This window comes from Anas platyrhynchos, chromosome 3 (genome assembly GCF_047663525.1).
Source record: "Anas platyrhynchos isolate ZD024472 breed Pekin duck chromosome 3, IASCAAS_PekinDuck_T2T, whole genome shotgun sequence".
Lineage (NCBI taxonomy): Eukaryota > Metazoa > Chordata > Aves > Anseriformes > Anatidae > Anas > Anas platyrhynchos.
The window spans coordinates 104,590,511-104,603,822 of NC_092589.1; the positions used below are offsets into that span (position 1 = coordinate 104,590,511).

Genomic DNA, 13,312 nt, shown 5'->3' on the forward strand with positions numbered 1-13,312 from the left:
TATTTTATTAAAGAAATTGATTTCATTTATGTCTTGGTGGTATTTTTAGTACACTGTAAATACATTTCCTTGAATTGAAATAGTAAACAAAGTACCAATATTCAAATACAGGTAAAAGAGCAATGCTTTAACCCAAGTCACTTCCTAATTTAGTTCACACGGGCTAATCATACAAAAGATTTGAACTTATCAGTAAAATATGGCACCCATGAAACCACCCAATAGAACTGCAAATCCACAATAATCAACCGTTGTTAAATTTGCTTCTAAATTAGCCTTTACCAATTTAACCTGGGGAGGGGAAAAAGAAGATGAGTTGTCCAGTAACTGTCTAGTACCAAGAGCCTAAGTTCTTCTCCGGTTGCCAGTAGTAGAGGTAACTGTTTCTACGGCTATTTCCAAAATGGGGTAACTTCAATAAAAAGAGATGGGAAAAAAAAAGGCAAGCAAAATCTTACACCCATACTGAAACTGCAAAGACAGTATGTAGAACTGAAGAAGTCAAGAAATGCCAATACTTTCCATGATTTCTGTATCAGTCAGTGAAGATGTCTTCTACAAATTATTCCTTAGAATGGTACAACAGTTGTAAAACCATTAAAAAAAAGCAGTAGTCCTTTAGTCCTGCAGACAAAAAGAATCCTGAATGAAGGAAAGCTATTATGTTACTCTTCTAAATTTGGTGTGTTCTGCTTTGGCACATTGATTTGCCATCCACCATAGGCAGGCATGCCTATGTATGTCCAAACACTGCAGAGGTTAAATTCAGCCAGACTGATTTATGAATTTTATGTTAAGTTTAAAATAATGGCAACTTACAGCACTGAGGAAAGCACAACCATTTTCTCATCCTGGAAGACATATCTCATTTTTCAAACTCAAAGACTTCAGATTCTTGCTTTCCATAGTTTTCTTTAGCTTCCAAGAAGCGTGTTTTCAAGGAAATTAAGTAAAGGGTGGAGCTCCTAATCTGAACAGATGGTTCGTGAGAGTTTCTTCTATCTTGAGCCAAGCTATCATGTTCTAATATTCTGAACGTAACGAGTGTAAGAATAGGCATGTCACAGAAATTCAGGGACCAGCAGCAACTTGCCAACATCCTCACAAAGCTTAGTACCTCGGTTTCAGCAAAGCCTGGGAGAAGAGCGACAGTTAAGATGTCCTTCATGACAACCCCCATGACAAGCGGAGCAAGGTCAAAACCAGTCGGTAGGAAAGGCTTGAGCAGAAGGTTGTGTGAATACCTCAATTCTGTGTCATTAAACAAAATGTGAGTTCAGTTCTGGGGACAAGGACGCTTCTTCAAGCACTAACACTGTGAGTCATGGTCTCCCTTAGGACATCCTCCCTAGACACCAGTTTTCAGTTATATTTCTTACTGTTTCACCATGTAATGGCTAGAATTATATTCAGAAAGATAAGTCACCTAGAGCCCATCTGCATGAGAAAGAGGAAAATACTCTCCACGGATCTATCAGATTTTTGAGTCAATGTTCCATCCCCAGTGGTATCCAGACATGACCAGGAGAAAATTCTTACAGACTAACATCAACTTCACACTGACTTTTCTTCTTCCTACCCCAAGGGGCCCTTCACAGCAAAGAGGTCATTAAATTGTCCTGGTAGGCCGCAGTCTATTCTCTGCCATTTTGCTTTCAAAGGACAATTGGCACTTCACTCCACTGTAGTGTCCAGACCTGCCTGGGCAGCTCTTGTTTACCAGGATCTGCAGGTTTCTGTGACTGGTGATAAAGCCTGCCCCAGCACCTGGTATAAGTGCTTTAAACACAGAATGTTATATAAAAGTCATTGCCACTCCTCCCCTTCCACATGTATTTTTGAATTAAATTAGCCTTAGCTGCTGTGTTGTATGCTGAATTTAATCTTTTCCTCCTGTTGTTAAAATATTCAAGATACTTACTTATTTGTGCTCAGTTTTTAAGGGCATCAGCTACTGACTCTCAAGGATCCCAAATAGGCTTTAGATGGAAAGAAAACATCGCACAACTCAACTTAGGCCTCTCATTAGCAGTTCTGGCCATTCACACTGGCATAACTGTAGATGCTACAGGATCTTCTGGAGTAAAAATTTAGACATCTACAGTTTTTCAAGTGTTTACAAGCTTGTTTAATCATTTTCTGAATTGCACTCTTGAACTCAAAGAGCATATACATGCCTGTGTAAACCTTACCTTATTACAACTGTGTAAATCTTAGTACTTGGAACAGACTTTAATCAGCAAAGTCAGCCAAGCCGCAAGCAGCCTTAAAAAGTGACAAGGCTGCTAAAGCCACCACATCTAGAAGAGAACCGGGTAGCTCACAAATGCTGCCTCCCTCATTAACAAGTGCAGTTCAGAAGGACAAATGCCTACTGGCAAGATAGTTATACAATCGGTTTAGTGACTTCTAGGAACATCCTCCAATAGACAAAGCACAACAGATTTCAGTCCCTGCCGTGGTGAGGACATGAAAAGATGTTTACATATTACATAGACTATCTCCTTCGCTGAGTAAACTTAATGAGGAAAAGAAGATATTCCCTCTCATTCAGTTTTAGCACCAAGATTATTAAACTGACATGGTATCAATACCAAAACGCTGCTTTCTATAGCCTACAATAGTAGAAAATATCAAGAAACAACATAAGATGGCTCAGAGGCTCAAACTGAAATGATTAACTAAGCTCTCGATAGAAAAGAAATGACTCAGCTGGCTCAGACTTGAGGAAAACATGAGAATCCAAAACAAAAAAAAAGAAAACATTCTTTTCAAGAAAAAGCAAAACTAGGATTCCTCGTAGCATAGGAAGTAGGACAGTGATGACATTCACAGAAAAACATGAAGTGAAACTAGGGCTCTTTTTATCCTCTAATATCTCTTCTACTTTAGTACATCTTTTTTGAAATGCAGTGACTGGAGTCCCAGCATTCAGAATTTAGATACATAACAGATTTGTTTAATAAAATAACTTCCTTTTATTTCTTTGCTAATAATTCCTACAATTTCCTTTTCTGACTGCTGCCGAGCACTGAACATATTTTTTCAGACAATCATCAGCAACGGATTTGTGAATTCCTTTCCTAGGTGCAGATTTACAGCCCATTACTACGTTAGCAGGATTACAGATGAGATCATTTTCCCTGCTATGTTATGATACATATAACCACAATGACTTGCATCCGCAATTTGCTCATAGCTACTTTCACAACCCTCCACAAAAACAGTTGTCCTTATTTTATCTCCACGTTGTATTTTCTCCCTCTGTCCAAGAATTTACAGGTATATCAAAGAGCTCAAGTACTATCTTCCTAACCTTACCTGCAAGATTCTCATCAGTCATTCTTCTCCGTTTTGCTTCCCTCTTCTGCTTTCCTCAATCTTGCCCGCTATTACCCTACATTTTAATATATGAAAATGTACTAGAAACATGGTTTAGTGGGTGATATCGATGGCAGGGGGATGGTTGGACCAGATGATCTTGGATGTCTTTTCCAACCTTAATGATTCTATGATTCTAAATACTCTTAGTTCAGGATCTTGGTTAAAACTTCAAAAATTTCCAAACATTACATCACATTTTTTATATACATTTTCTTGAAATCTGAATTCTCAAAAGAGTCGGTATCTTCTCTACACAAGCCACTGTGGCTTTTCCCAGTATATCCTCTATTTAGAACTGGCACTCATATTCATTCTGGTGTCATGGATATTTTATGTGGTCTTCAAATGAGAGCACATTCCCATGGTTGGCCAGTTTACAAGTCTGAGATGTATCAGTTGCAAACATTCAATAGAAACTTGCTTTAATCTGACAACTTAATTCTCTGACAACTTCATTTACAGAATGCCCAAGTATTTTATTACACTTCAGGGTTTTAAAACATTTTTTTCTGCAACTTATATGTGCCATTTCGCCACAGAACTGACATTAGGGAGACTCTTCACAGCAACACTGAAGAGAACTCAGCACAACGTAAATGCAGAGAAATATTAACTGTGTATTGCAGTTATAAATAAAATGGTAAAAACAATGAAACCAGACCAGGAAAAATATGTGGCTAATGACCACAGAATAACCTAAACACTAAAGGGAAAGGAGAATACACTAGATGAGAAATCAAAATGGGACCTTAACTTGACAAGGAAAGAGACTGCATGAAAAACCTGTTGGTGGAAGATTACTTGAAAAGGCAACAGATAAACCCAAGAGAGCAAATACTGGTGCTATTTAGCATACCAACTGCAAAGCTGAACATAAAGATCCAGACCAACAATGACTGGAGAGTAAGAGGATAGAAATGAGACCACACAACAAGTCAGTTTAAGGCAGTAAGAAGATTAAAGATATTTTTCTGCAGAATCTGGACTGAAATTCAACACAGACTGAACATTTTTATTTTCAAGATTGGACACAATTACAAAACATGTGCTTGTTACGCTCTAACAAAGGAAAATAACAACACCGTACCTCTACCTCTTACTAAGGGAGAACTAAGCAACTCCAGTCCACAAAGATTGTCCACAGAGGTGTGCCTGTTGCAAACTGAAGCCTTATTTTCTTGGTTTTTGTTTTGCTTTGTTTTATACAACTTAGGGAAATCTTGCCCATGCAATATTCAATAGGATCTCCCATCTCTGAGTAGTATGACACAGGAAATATATGACTCCTGAAGAACTGTTTTCATAATGCTAAATATGGATGCCTATTGATGAGTGTCCATAGAAAAAGCACTAGCAAATTTATTTTCTGCAGCAATCCTTCATGATAATATAGTAGTTAGCTTTTTTCTTTTTAACGGAAACAAAGACATATAGATATTTTTATTTAGCAATCAATTTGATACTCATTTTTTCTTCCAGAGCACTTCAGCTACTGAAAGCAGAGCTCCCACTAGCTTCAGACACAGCTCTGAATACTCTCTAACATGAGCCTACAGAATCATAAGCTGTATGCCATCTCCCAGAGGTACAAATACCATCCAAGTGAAAGGTACAATAGAAATGACTAGTCCGGCATCACACAAATTCCGACACGTAGTTCTAGAACAGCTTTCAGTTATCTTACTTTAGCTTTCCTGTTCCACTGAACTACAAGAGAAAGCAGCAAGATGTGACAGAAAATGTCCCTTCCCTTTGCTACATACCTGCCTACAGTTTACCAAATTAAATTCTGGATGTTACAAGACAGGATTCCTCTGTGGAAAAATAGCATATCATCATTTAAAATCATGTATTTTATTTGTAGTTAATTCCCCTCTGTGTATGCACTGATTTTATTCTTTCATTTCTTAATCCTTGATGACCATTTGGATCCTTTTCCTTTATTTTTTGTATGCTGTGAAAGCATCGCTTATTCTCTGAAATAGTACTGAAAAACAAAACCATCTAGCGAAGAAGATCACTAATTTTAAATATAAACACTGACAACCCTCAGACCAACAAGAAGCTGTGAGCGCTGCATGGGGCAGACAGGTATTCTTCTAGTGCCACCTGCCGGCACAGCCCCACAGCATCACACTCCCTACAGCACTGACTGCATTGCACAGTGAAAAGCTGCCTGTAACCTGCCTCCAATACAGCAGTAAAACAAGATGTTATTACCATTTGTCATACCCTCAGCGCAGGCACAAGATATCTGTTGCAACTCTTCAGTTGTGGGTACCTACAGCAGATCTATCCGTCCAGTCAGCCTCCTGCCCCACACCATCTGCAGCTCAGAGGAAGAGCTCTGTAAGGCAATCCTTGTGGCTCAAACTCTGTAATACAAACTTTTAAAATTGGAAAAGTGACTATAATATTAAAGCATTTTCCTCATATGGAGGAAAGTGATAAAATGCTGAAAACTCCTAAAGGTTTAACAGAACCTCCAAAATTGCCATTCTCAAAAGGAGGTGTCCAAGCAGAGCCCTCTCCTCACAAACTCAGGATTAAGAAATGCATCAAAACCAAAGAATTTACAGCATCGCAACAAGAAGTATTCTAACACAAGCTATTCACCACTAGGAAAGTTATACATGTATTCTTGATCCAGTTCTAAAGTACTGAAATCTTTTCTAAAATCCTTCCAAGATAAAAGCCAGAGAAGTAGTGATAAGAACACAGGTCAGGGGCAGAAATTGTAAGAGTATCAGAATTGGTATCTATTCACAAGACTCCAAATGGGAAAGCTGTTTTTATGAACTAGAAGACCTAGGGAAACAGAAACTGAAGTTCTGAAAGAGGAGCTAAAGTAAATACCCCATTTTGAACTGATACAGAAGCAGATATTCAAGCCAAACTATTTCAAACAGTTGTAGATAAAGAACAGCAATGACATAGAAAGGATTATTTTGGATAAAACAATTTTTAGAGCATCAGATAATCCTGGAGAAGAGTTCATAGACCTTTTCGTACTCAGCATATGGTAAATATAATCATCCAAGTCATCAGACAGATGAGACCTCAGCTTTATCACTACATCAGGAGAGTTGTATATTTAGTTCCTCACATAGGTTCAACAGAAGTGGGTGAGAGAGACATCAACTCTCTTCCTGAATATGTAGCAATGTTAATTTTTTTTTTTATTGGTTAAAAATAGCCAACTTCCTTGTAATTTTTATTATTTCCATATCAAACTGTCCTGTTGGTATTTTTTGCACTATGCAGTACAGTGTTCTTCACATTACAGATCCTTTGTACACTGTAAACGGATTTATAAACTTATTAATGCCTATATAATGAATTGGCAAGCTACTCCAGTGGCTATACTACTTCCAAACACAACCTACGTAGTAAGAGGCAAAACAGCACAAGACTCACACATCTCCTCCACACCTGAACTAATGAAACCTGACACACCGAGTTGGCACCGAGTACCAGCCATTCAAGCGTCTCTACTAACAACAAACAATCCAGAGCCTGAGTAAGTCCTTCACATTCAGCCATGACTGTCGTTTCCTTCTCCTCAGGGTGGTTTATCACAGATTTGACATTTGTTTGTATTGGGATGACTTGTACTACCTGGTTTTGAGAATAATTCAGCTCTCTAATACTTCCTTTGGCTCATCAGAAACCATATACACATTGGTGTGTCTTGTAGACAGCACTGGACTTTGATCACTCCGAAATTATTTATTACTGCTGTTGCTAATAATCAGAAGGCAGTGATGAGTCCCACAAACTAATTCCAGGTATACCTTTGTAGATAGTATGTAAAGGCTCTCTGGTGAAAAAAGAGCATTATTGTACATAGCAGAAGATTGACAATGTCCCAACATATTAAGTACAAGAGATATCACTACAGGAGAATCCAATATGATGAAAGGATTAAGGTCCCAAGCAAGAGAGTTGAGCAACTGTATACAACTTGTCAGTAGGGTGAAGAAACATACAGAAATAACTGGGATTTGGCATTACTGAAAAGGGAGTGCTTACATATTTATTTCAGGGTAAACACGGGAGATTTTTACTCTGTACCAGTACAAATGGGATTGCACAGAGACTAAATTGCATGGGATTAGAAAAATCATTCCAAAACCTTCAGCAGATAACTACTTGACAATGCTGATTACCCTCTACTGTTACGCAACGAATGGCAATAGGGAACATAGAAAATAATCTGTACCCATAAGAAAGTTTTTGTTTAGATACAGCATTAGGATCCTTCAGAAATAGTGGCACAGACCTTATTTCTTCTTCAGGAAGAAACCACCTGTTTGTTCAGCCCTAAAAAGGCTTAATTTAAAATTGTTTAATAACCTTTTAAAAGAAAAGACAACTGAGGTTTTCCTGTTTTCCATAGTTTTGAAGACAAAACATCTGATACCAAGGTCTTATCTGTAGTCCTGTGGATTTCTCTCATACTGACTCGTCTGGAACTGAAGATTATCAGGGGCAGGGGGAGGGAACTGTGTTTGAAACTACATCGTTCACTCAGCCCCAGACATGATTCTGATAGCTAAAAAGCAACGACAGTGAACTTGACTGCTCTTATTGCTTTTAATCAGTCAACCAAGGATGCAGTCTGCAGTTCAGGAAGAAAGGGTAGTTGGATAAACAATGAAAACATAAAATTATAAAACATGCCATACAGCAAATCTAAATAAAGGTAAAGTTAGAAATATCTACAGCAGGGGTACTGTAAAGTATGACAGGAGAGGAATTCTGAATTATTGTACTCACCTGGATCACATGAATAGTTCTGACACCTCATATTTTAATCAGTACATTTTTACATGTACCTTACACTCACAGAGAAAATGCAAGATTTAGGAATTGTGGATTCATTCTTTAGAGGAAAGCGGGTTTGTTTGTTTTTAAAAATCATTACTTATTTACATCTTCAGTTTGATATTTCATCACCAAACACCTTCAACCTGAAGCCACTCCAGTCTACTACATGTCTTTATCAATCTTCAGTCCTCAGCCTCATCATGCCCAGTTCCCCCCCTTGTCTCTCTACCTTCTGTGTCCCTTGACTGCACTTCCCAACAGAAACCATCCCAGCCTTCTTTCCCAATCAATTCTAGTCCCATTCTCACAATGCTTCAACCGTTTCTATCCCAACCCAGACCCTCATTAAATTCATCTCCCATTCCTTGGCTCTAAGCCCAGGGCACCTTCCTAGAATTTGCAATGTCCAAGGAACAAATAGAAAGGAGAATAAACTTGGACAGAAAAGTCTCCAGATTTTCTGGCAACTTCTTTAGTCAGCACCAGTCTTCCCTCTTTACCTCGGCTGTTTCATCTCATCTCAAATATTTCTTAAAAAAGTCAAGTCAAATTCTACTTTCCTTTGCTGACTTCGATTCTGTTTGACTCTGATTCTGTTTCCAACACCCCTGGCCCCAAAGGGCCTAACTCCCAGCCATATTATCTCTTTTTATTCCTCCTCCTGTCACCAAGTCATTTGTCATAATTCACATTTCCTTTCTTAAAAGAAGCCAGGTTCTAGAGGCGCATTCACTGGCAACACAGGGACCACTTCCTCTCAGCTGCAACACCTAGACAGCTCTCCTGGACAGCAAATCCTATCAGCAACCAAGAAAGAAAGCCATGTTTCACCCTCATATTTCTTAGCTGCAGCAAAAGGTACTGCTATATCCTCAAGAACGCTTAGCACTGAAACTCCAGAGATCTTTGCCATTGAAGGCAGGTTGTAGAGCTCAGTTCAGATTCTGATTTCTAACTAGAAAAAAGTTCTGTCCTGACCATGGTAAAGATGAAAATTGCATCATGAAATAGAAGCACAGCCAGCTATCTGTAAAAGAATTCCAATATATTATTCTTTGCTTTTAATATAAAGCATACATCCTTACATGTTGCATTAAATAGCAATAAAAGTAATTTTTAAAGTTGCCAATGTTAACAGAAGAGTGTAAGTACAAATTCTAGATTACAACTTGGTAGCTGTTGGAGAGCCATGCTATTCCAATCATCATTAGTAATGATTCTTTTAATAATTGAAAGTGCATACTATTATCAGAATAACACCTACCTCTCATATATGGTTTTCAAAGTCAGCTGATCTGGAACACCTTCAGTCTCTTCAAGATGCAGTATGAGCCACGATGTTCTGTAAGGCCACTGCTCTGTGAGATTGATCCAACTGGCCAGCCTATCCCAATTGAACGTGATCTGATTAGCTCTCAATAAGCGACCTAATACAACAAGAAAGCAGGAAAAAAACAGAGAAAGGTTTGTTTTTTGTTTTTTTAAACCACTTTCCCTTTTGAAAGGTCTGCTTTCACATATAAATCATCACTAGATATAAAAATCAACAGGAAAAAGAAAACGAGCCATTAACATTATTTTATCAATTATATTAGCATTAAATTAATGGAACAGAAAACAAGCCACAGGGGGCTTTTTTGTGTTTTTTTTTTTTGGTTTGTTTTGTTTACTTATTTTAGAACAGCAGTTACATTCAATTCTTTATAACCTGACTATAGGGATATTTCAGAGAAATTGTGCATGAATTGAGATATTAGGATTACATTATTATGATTGAGATATTAAGACAATATCTCAATCATATTATTACCTTAATATCTCAATTATAATAATGTAATTGAGATATAATAATATAATTGAGATATTAAGGCAATTTCTGTGAACAATGCAAACACTGGGAATGCAACTTCAGAGACAGCCAGCAACTCTGTGTTACACAAGCTGGTTGGACAGAGCTGAAGCTCAGCTCACAGACATACAACCGTGTCTTTGTGTCATACTTCCCACTGAGATGATCACCTCAACTCTGCATCAGACCAATCAGGAAATTTTGTTCCCTTGAATGCAATGTTAAACTGGGCACTGGATGCAGCACTGTTATTGCTGTAGCAGGTTTCTGCAGCTAAATAAATCAGCGAGAATCAGTTCAAGTGTGGCTTGGATCATTACTCTGTGCACCCACTGGTAAAGCAAACACCCTGTATGAGTCCTGCAATAGCTGCAGAAGGTTTATTAGCTCCAGCTATTTGCCATCCAGTAGTGATGGAATGATTTCTGACCTGTAGCCAGCACAGGCAATACAGCTACAATCACCCGATGTTGAACTTAATGCTGAATCTGTTGAACCTATGCTTAATATCCATGCAGAGAACTGCAGTATTTTCACACCTGTTAAAGTTTTATTACTGAAATTCTCCCTCAAATGATTCAGCTCTCATTAGAAATTTAAGAGATTATTTAAGCATTAAGTGATATTATAAAAAGACAGGTCATTTAATATAATCTTGTATTGCTAATATGAGGTAGGTAGGGTAGAATTGGATCATAGTCTTCCTAGCAATCAAATTTCATTAGGCATACTGAAATAAGAACTTTTAGAAATTCTATTTTCATCAACATACACTAGAGCTTATGATAATTTGATTAATGTAGGAATAGAGCAGAGCTCTTTGCCTTCAAAACGCAGTATTATTCACTTTGTTCTGCAGCAGTACAGTGCAATACTACTCATTATTTAGTGAGGTCCTTTACCATAAGACCAAGTATTCAGATTAAAAGAGTTGAAATGGCATAATAACCAAGTAAACTATTTTATTCCAGGTAAGAGTTCTACAGCAGAGGAGCTGTAGACAGTAGGATTAATATAGTATTTCAAGACTCCCTCTGAAATGAAGGGTAGGAATCTGTAACTAGATTCAGTGTTACAGAAGAGCTCAAAGGTACAGCAGTTCACCCTAGAATACCACTGATATCTCAAGGGCCAGTGGGAATTGCATGTAAGATTAGATACAGAGAAAAGAATAAAACAAAGGCAAACATATGTGCAGTAAATGCAACGTTTTTTTCTCTCAGCTATTTCAAATCCTCAGAGTGCTCCTATGCTGTCACAGAACTCAGCTCTGAGTAGAAGAATAACTGTTTACTGTCTGCTCAATTACTATGCTACTTAATTTTATGAGCTATGAAGTTTGCTTACCAGGGGCAAAATGTTCTCCTGAATTAACCTACCTGTTTGGATCCTATCCCATCTAATGAACATAACTTAATATACTAAATATGCAAGTTAAATACTATTAAAATGTTTTGAAGTATTAAGCACAATACACCTGATAGATCTGTGTATCCCTTACATTTTCCAATTAATCTTAGAAATCATTAATATTATTTGCTTCGCTAGTGTGAACAAAGCAAATTTTCTACAAGGGTCTACATCCTAATCAAACATTCAGAACACAAAGCCTGGAACACCGAGAAAGTCAGAATTTGATCCTTTATAAAAAGCTGATACTGGCTTTCACAACAGAATAAAAAAAAAAGGCCACACTTACCTGTCACTGAAACTATATTTAGTAATCTTCTCATGGTCTGAGGACTGATGTCACTGAACCAATCCTCTGTAACCAAAAGCTTGGTCAAATCAAAAGACATTTGGCGGGTAATGGTACGTTGCATCTGGCGTCTTCGATAAGTATCCTTACAGAAAAAAGGAATTCCAATCAGTATCAAGAACTATGTACTTTAAATTAACTAAATTTTACTTGATAATAAAGTTAAAACCTTTCTAAATATATATCTGTGATATCTATATAGATCCTCTTTGGGGCAGCATCAGTCTACTGATTTAAAAATACACTTTTCCTACATGGATCACACTTAGTAATTTCACCGGAATGGTTTGATAAGTCTTCAAAGTTGACACCAGTAAGTACATTAAAGAGGGAAAAAAAAAAAAAAGGAGTATTGCTAGTATTAGACATTTTAGTATAAAATCTCTCACCCGTCTATTGAGAGCAGTTTTGCTACCAAGTTTGGTCATCTCTCCAAGGCTGTTCTGAGAAACTCTTCTGTCAACCTCTTCATGCAACCCTGTTGGGGGTGAGAAGAAAGGGATTTTCTCCATTCACGTAAATTTGACTGAAGTGTGAAATAATGTTAATGATCTACCAATTTTGTAAATAGTTTATTCCAGAAAACAGATTTTATCACTGGTTTTTATAACTTTCATACCATCCCCCTCAGTAACTTTACCTGCATTATCTGTATAAGGAACATCTCCATTGGTTGTTGAAGCTACCATCAGCTTTTTCGCATTACTGAGCCCTCGGCTATTTAGAAAAACGGGCAAATGAACTATATTTCGCATGTAATCATGTCCATTTATGTTTGAATCCCGTAGAACACTGTTGAGATTCTGGTTAATAGCCTTTATTATGATGTGTGGGTCGCTTGCAAAAATAGCTATAAATGGGCCTTTTGAAAACAAGACTCGCACCTGTAAGAAAGGAGACAGTAAGCCTTGTTAGTAACTGTGGGTCATTTGAACATCTGACTCAACGTGTTATATTCACTCTGTCCGAGTTATAAACTTGAAAGGGCAAAGGATGCAGACAGATACCTCATATTGGAAAAACTGACATCTACTGTTAGGTACTTGTACAGAATTAGAAATAAACATCCTTAACACAATAGCAAAAGTAGAAGTCATTACCAAGAAAATATTAGGGGTGGATGTCATAGACCACCTCCATCCCCCCCAAATATTTAGCATTTAGAGTATTTTTCACCTGAAGTACATTGAAAGTATGTCAAACCCCTCCAAACAATGTAAGTTTGTTTCAATGGGATATTAATTTTCATTAATTTACACCTGTAGATTTCAAAACATTTAACAAATTAACATGTCTAGTGTTACTACGATTTAATTTTCGACTTCTGAAAGCCATTGCTCTTTGCTCTTAGTGTTACAGCTGTGCCAACATACATAAGTGTGGAAAAAAAAGACTAATACAACACAAACTCTATATATGTGCTTTCCATCTGCAGAAAATCCATCTGCACCTGAGTATATCTATGGAAGAGATAAAGACAGAGATAGTGG

At 37.4% G+C, this 13,312-nt stretch overlaps 1 protein-coding gene across 7 annotated transcripts in view; it reads right to left on the bottom strand.

Annotated features, from left to right (window-relative positions):
* The window catches only part of KIDINS220 (kinase D interacting substrate 220), a 72,228-nt gene that overhangs the window by 29,638 nt on the left and 29,278 nt on the right, over positions 1-13,312 (bottom strand). For all 7 annotated transcript variants that reach the window (XM_072036421.1, XM_038176167.2, XM_038176170.2 and 4 more), the window contains 4 exons: positions 12,463-12,706; positions 12,212-12,300; positions 11,763-11,907; positions 9,479-9,641 (listed from right to left, as the gene is read on the bottom strand). In XM_072036421.1, the coding sequence (XP_071892522.1) occupies positions 9,479-9,641; positions 11,763-11,907; positions 12,212-12,300; positions 12,463-12,706 (641 nt within the window). The remainder of the gene's footprint in view (positions 1-9,478; positions 9,642-11,762; positions 11,908-12,211; positions 12,301-12,462; positions 12,707-13,312) is intronic.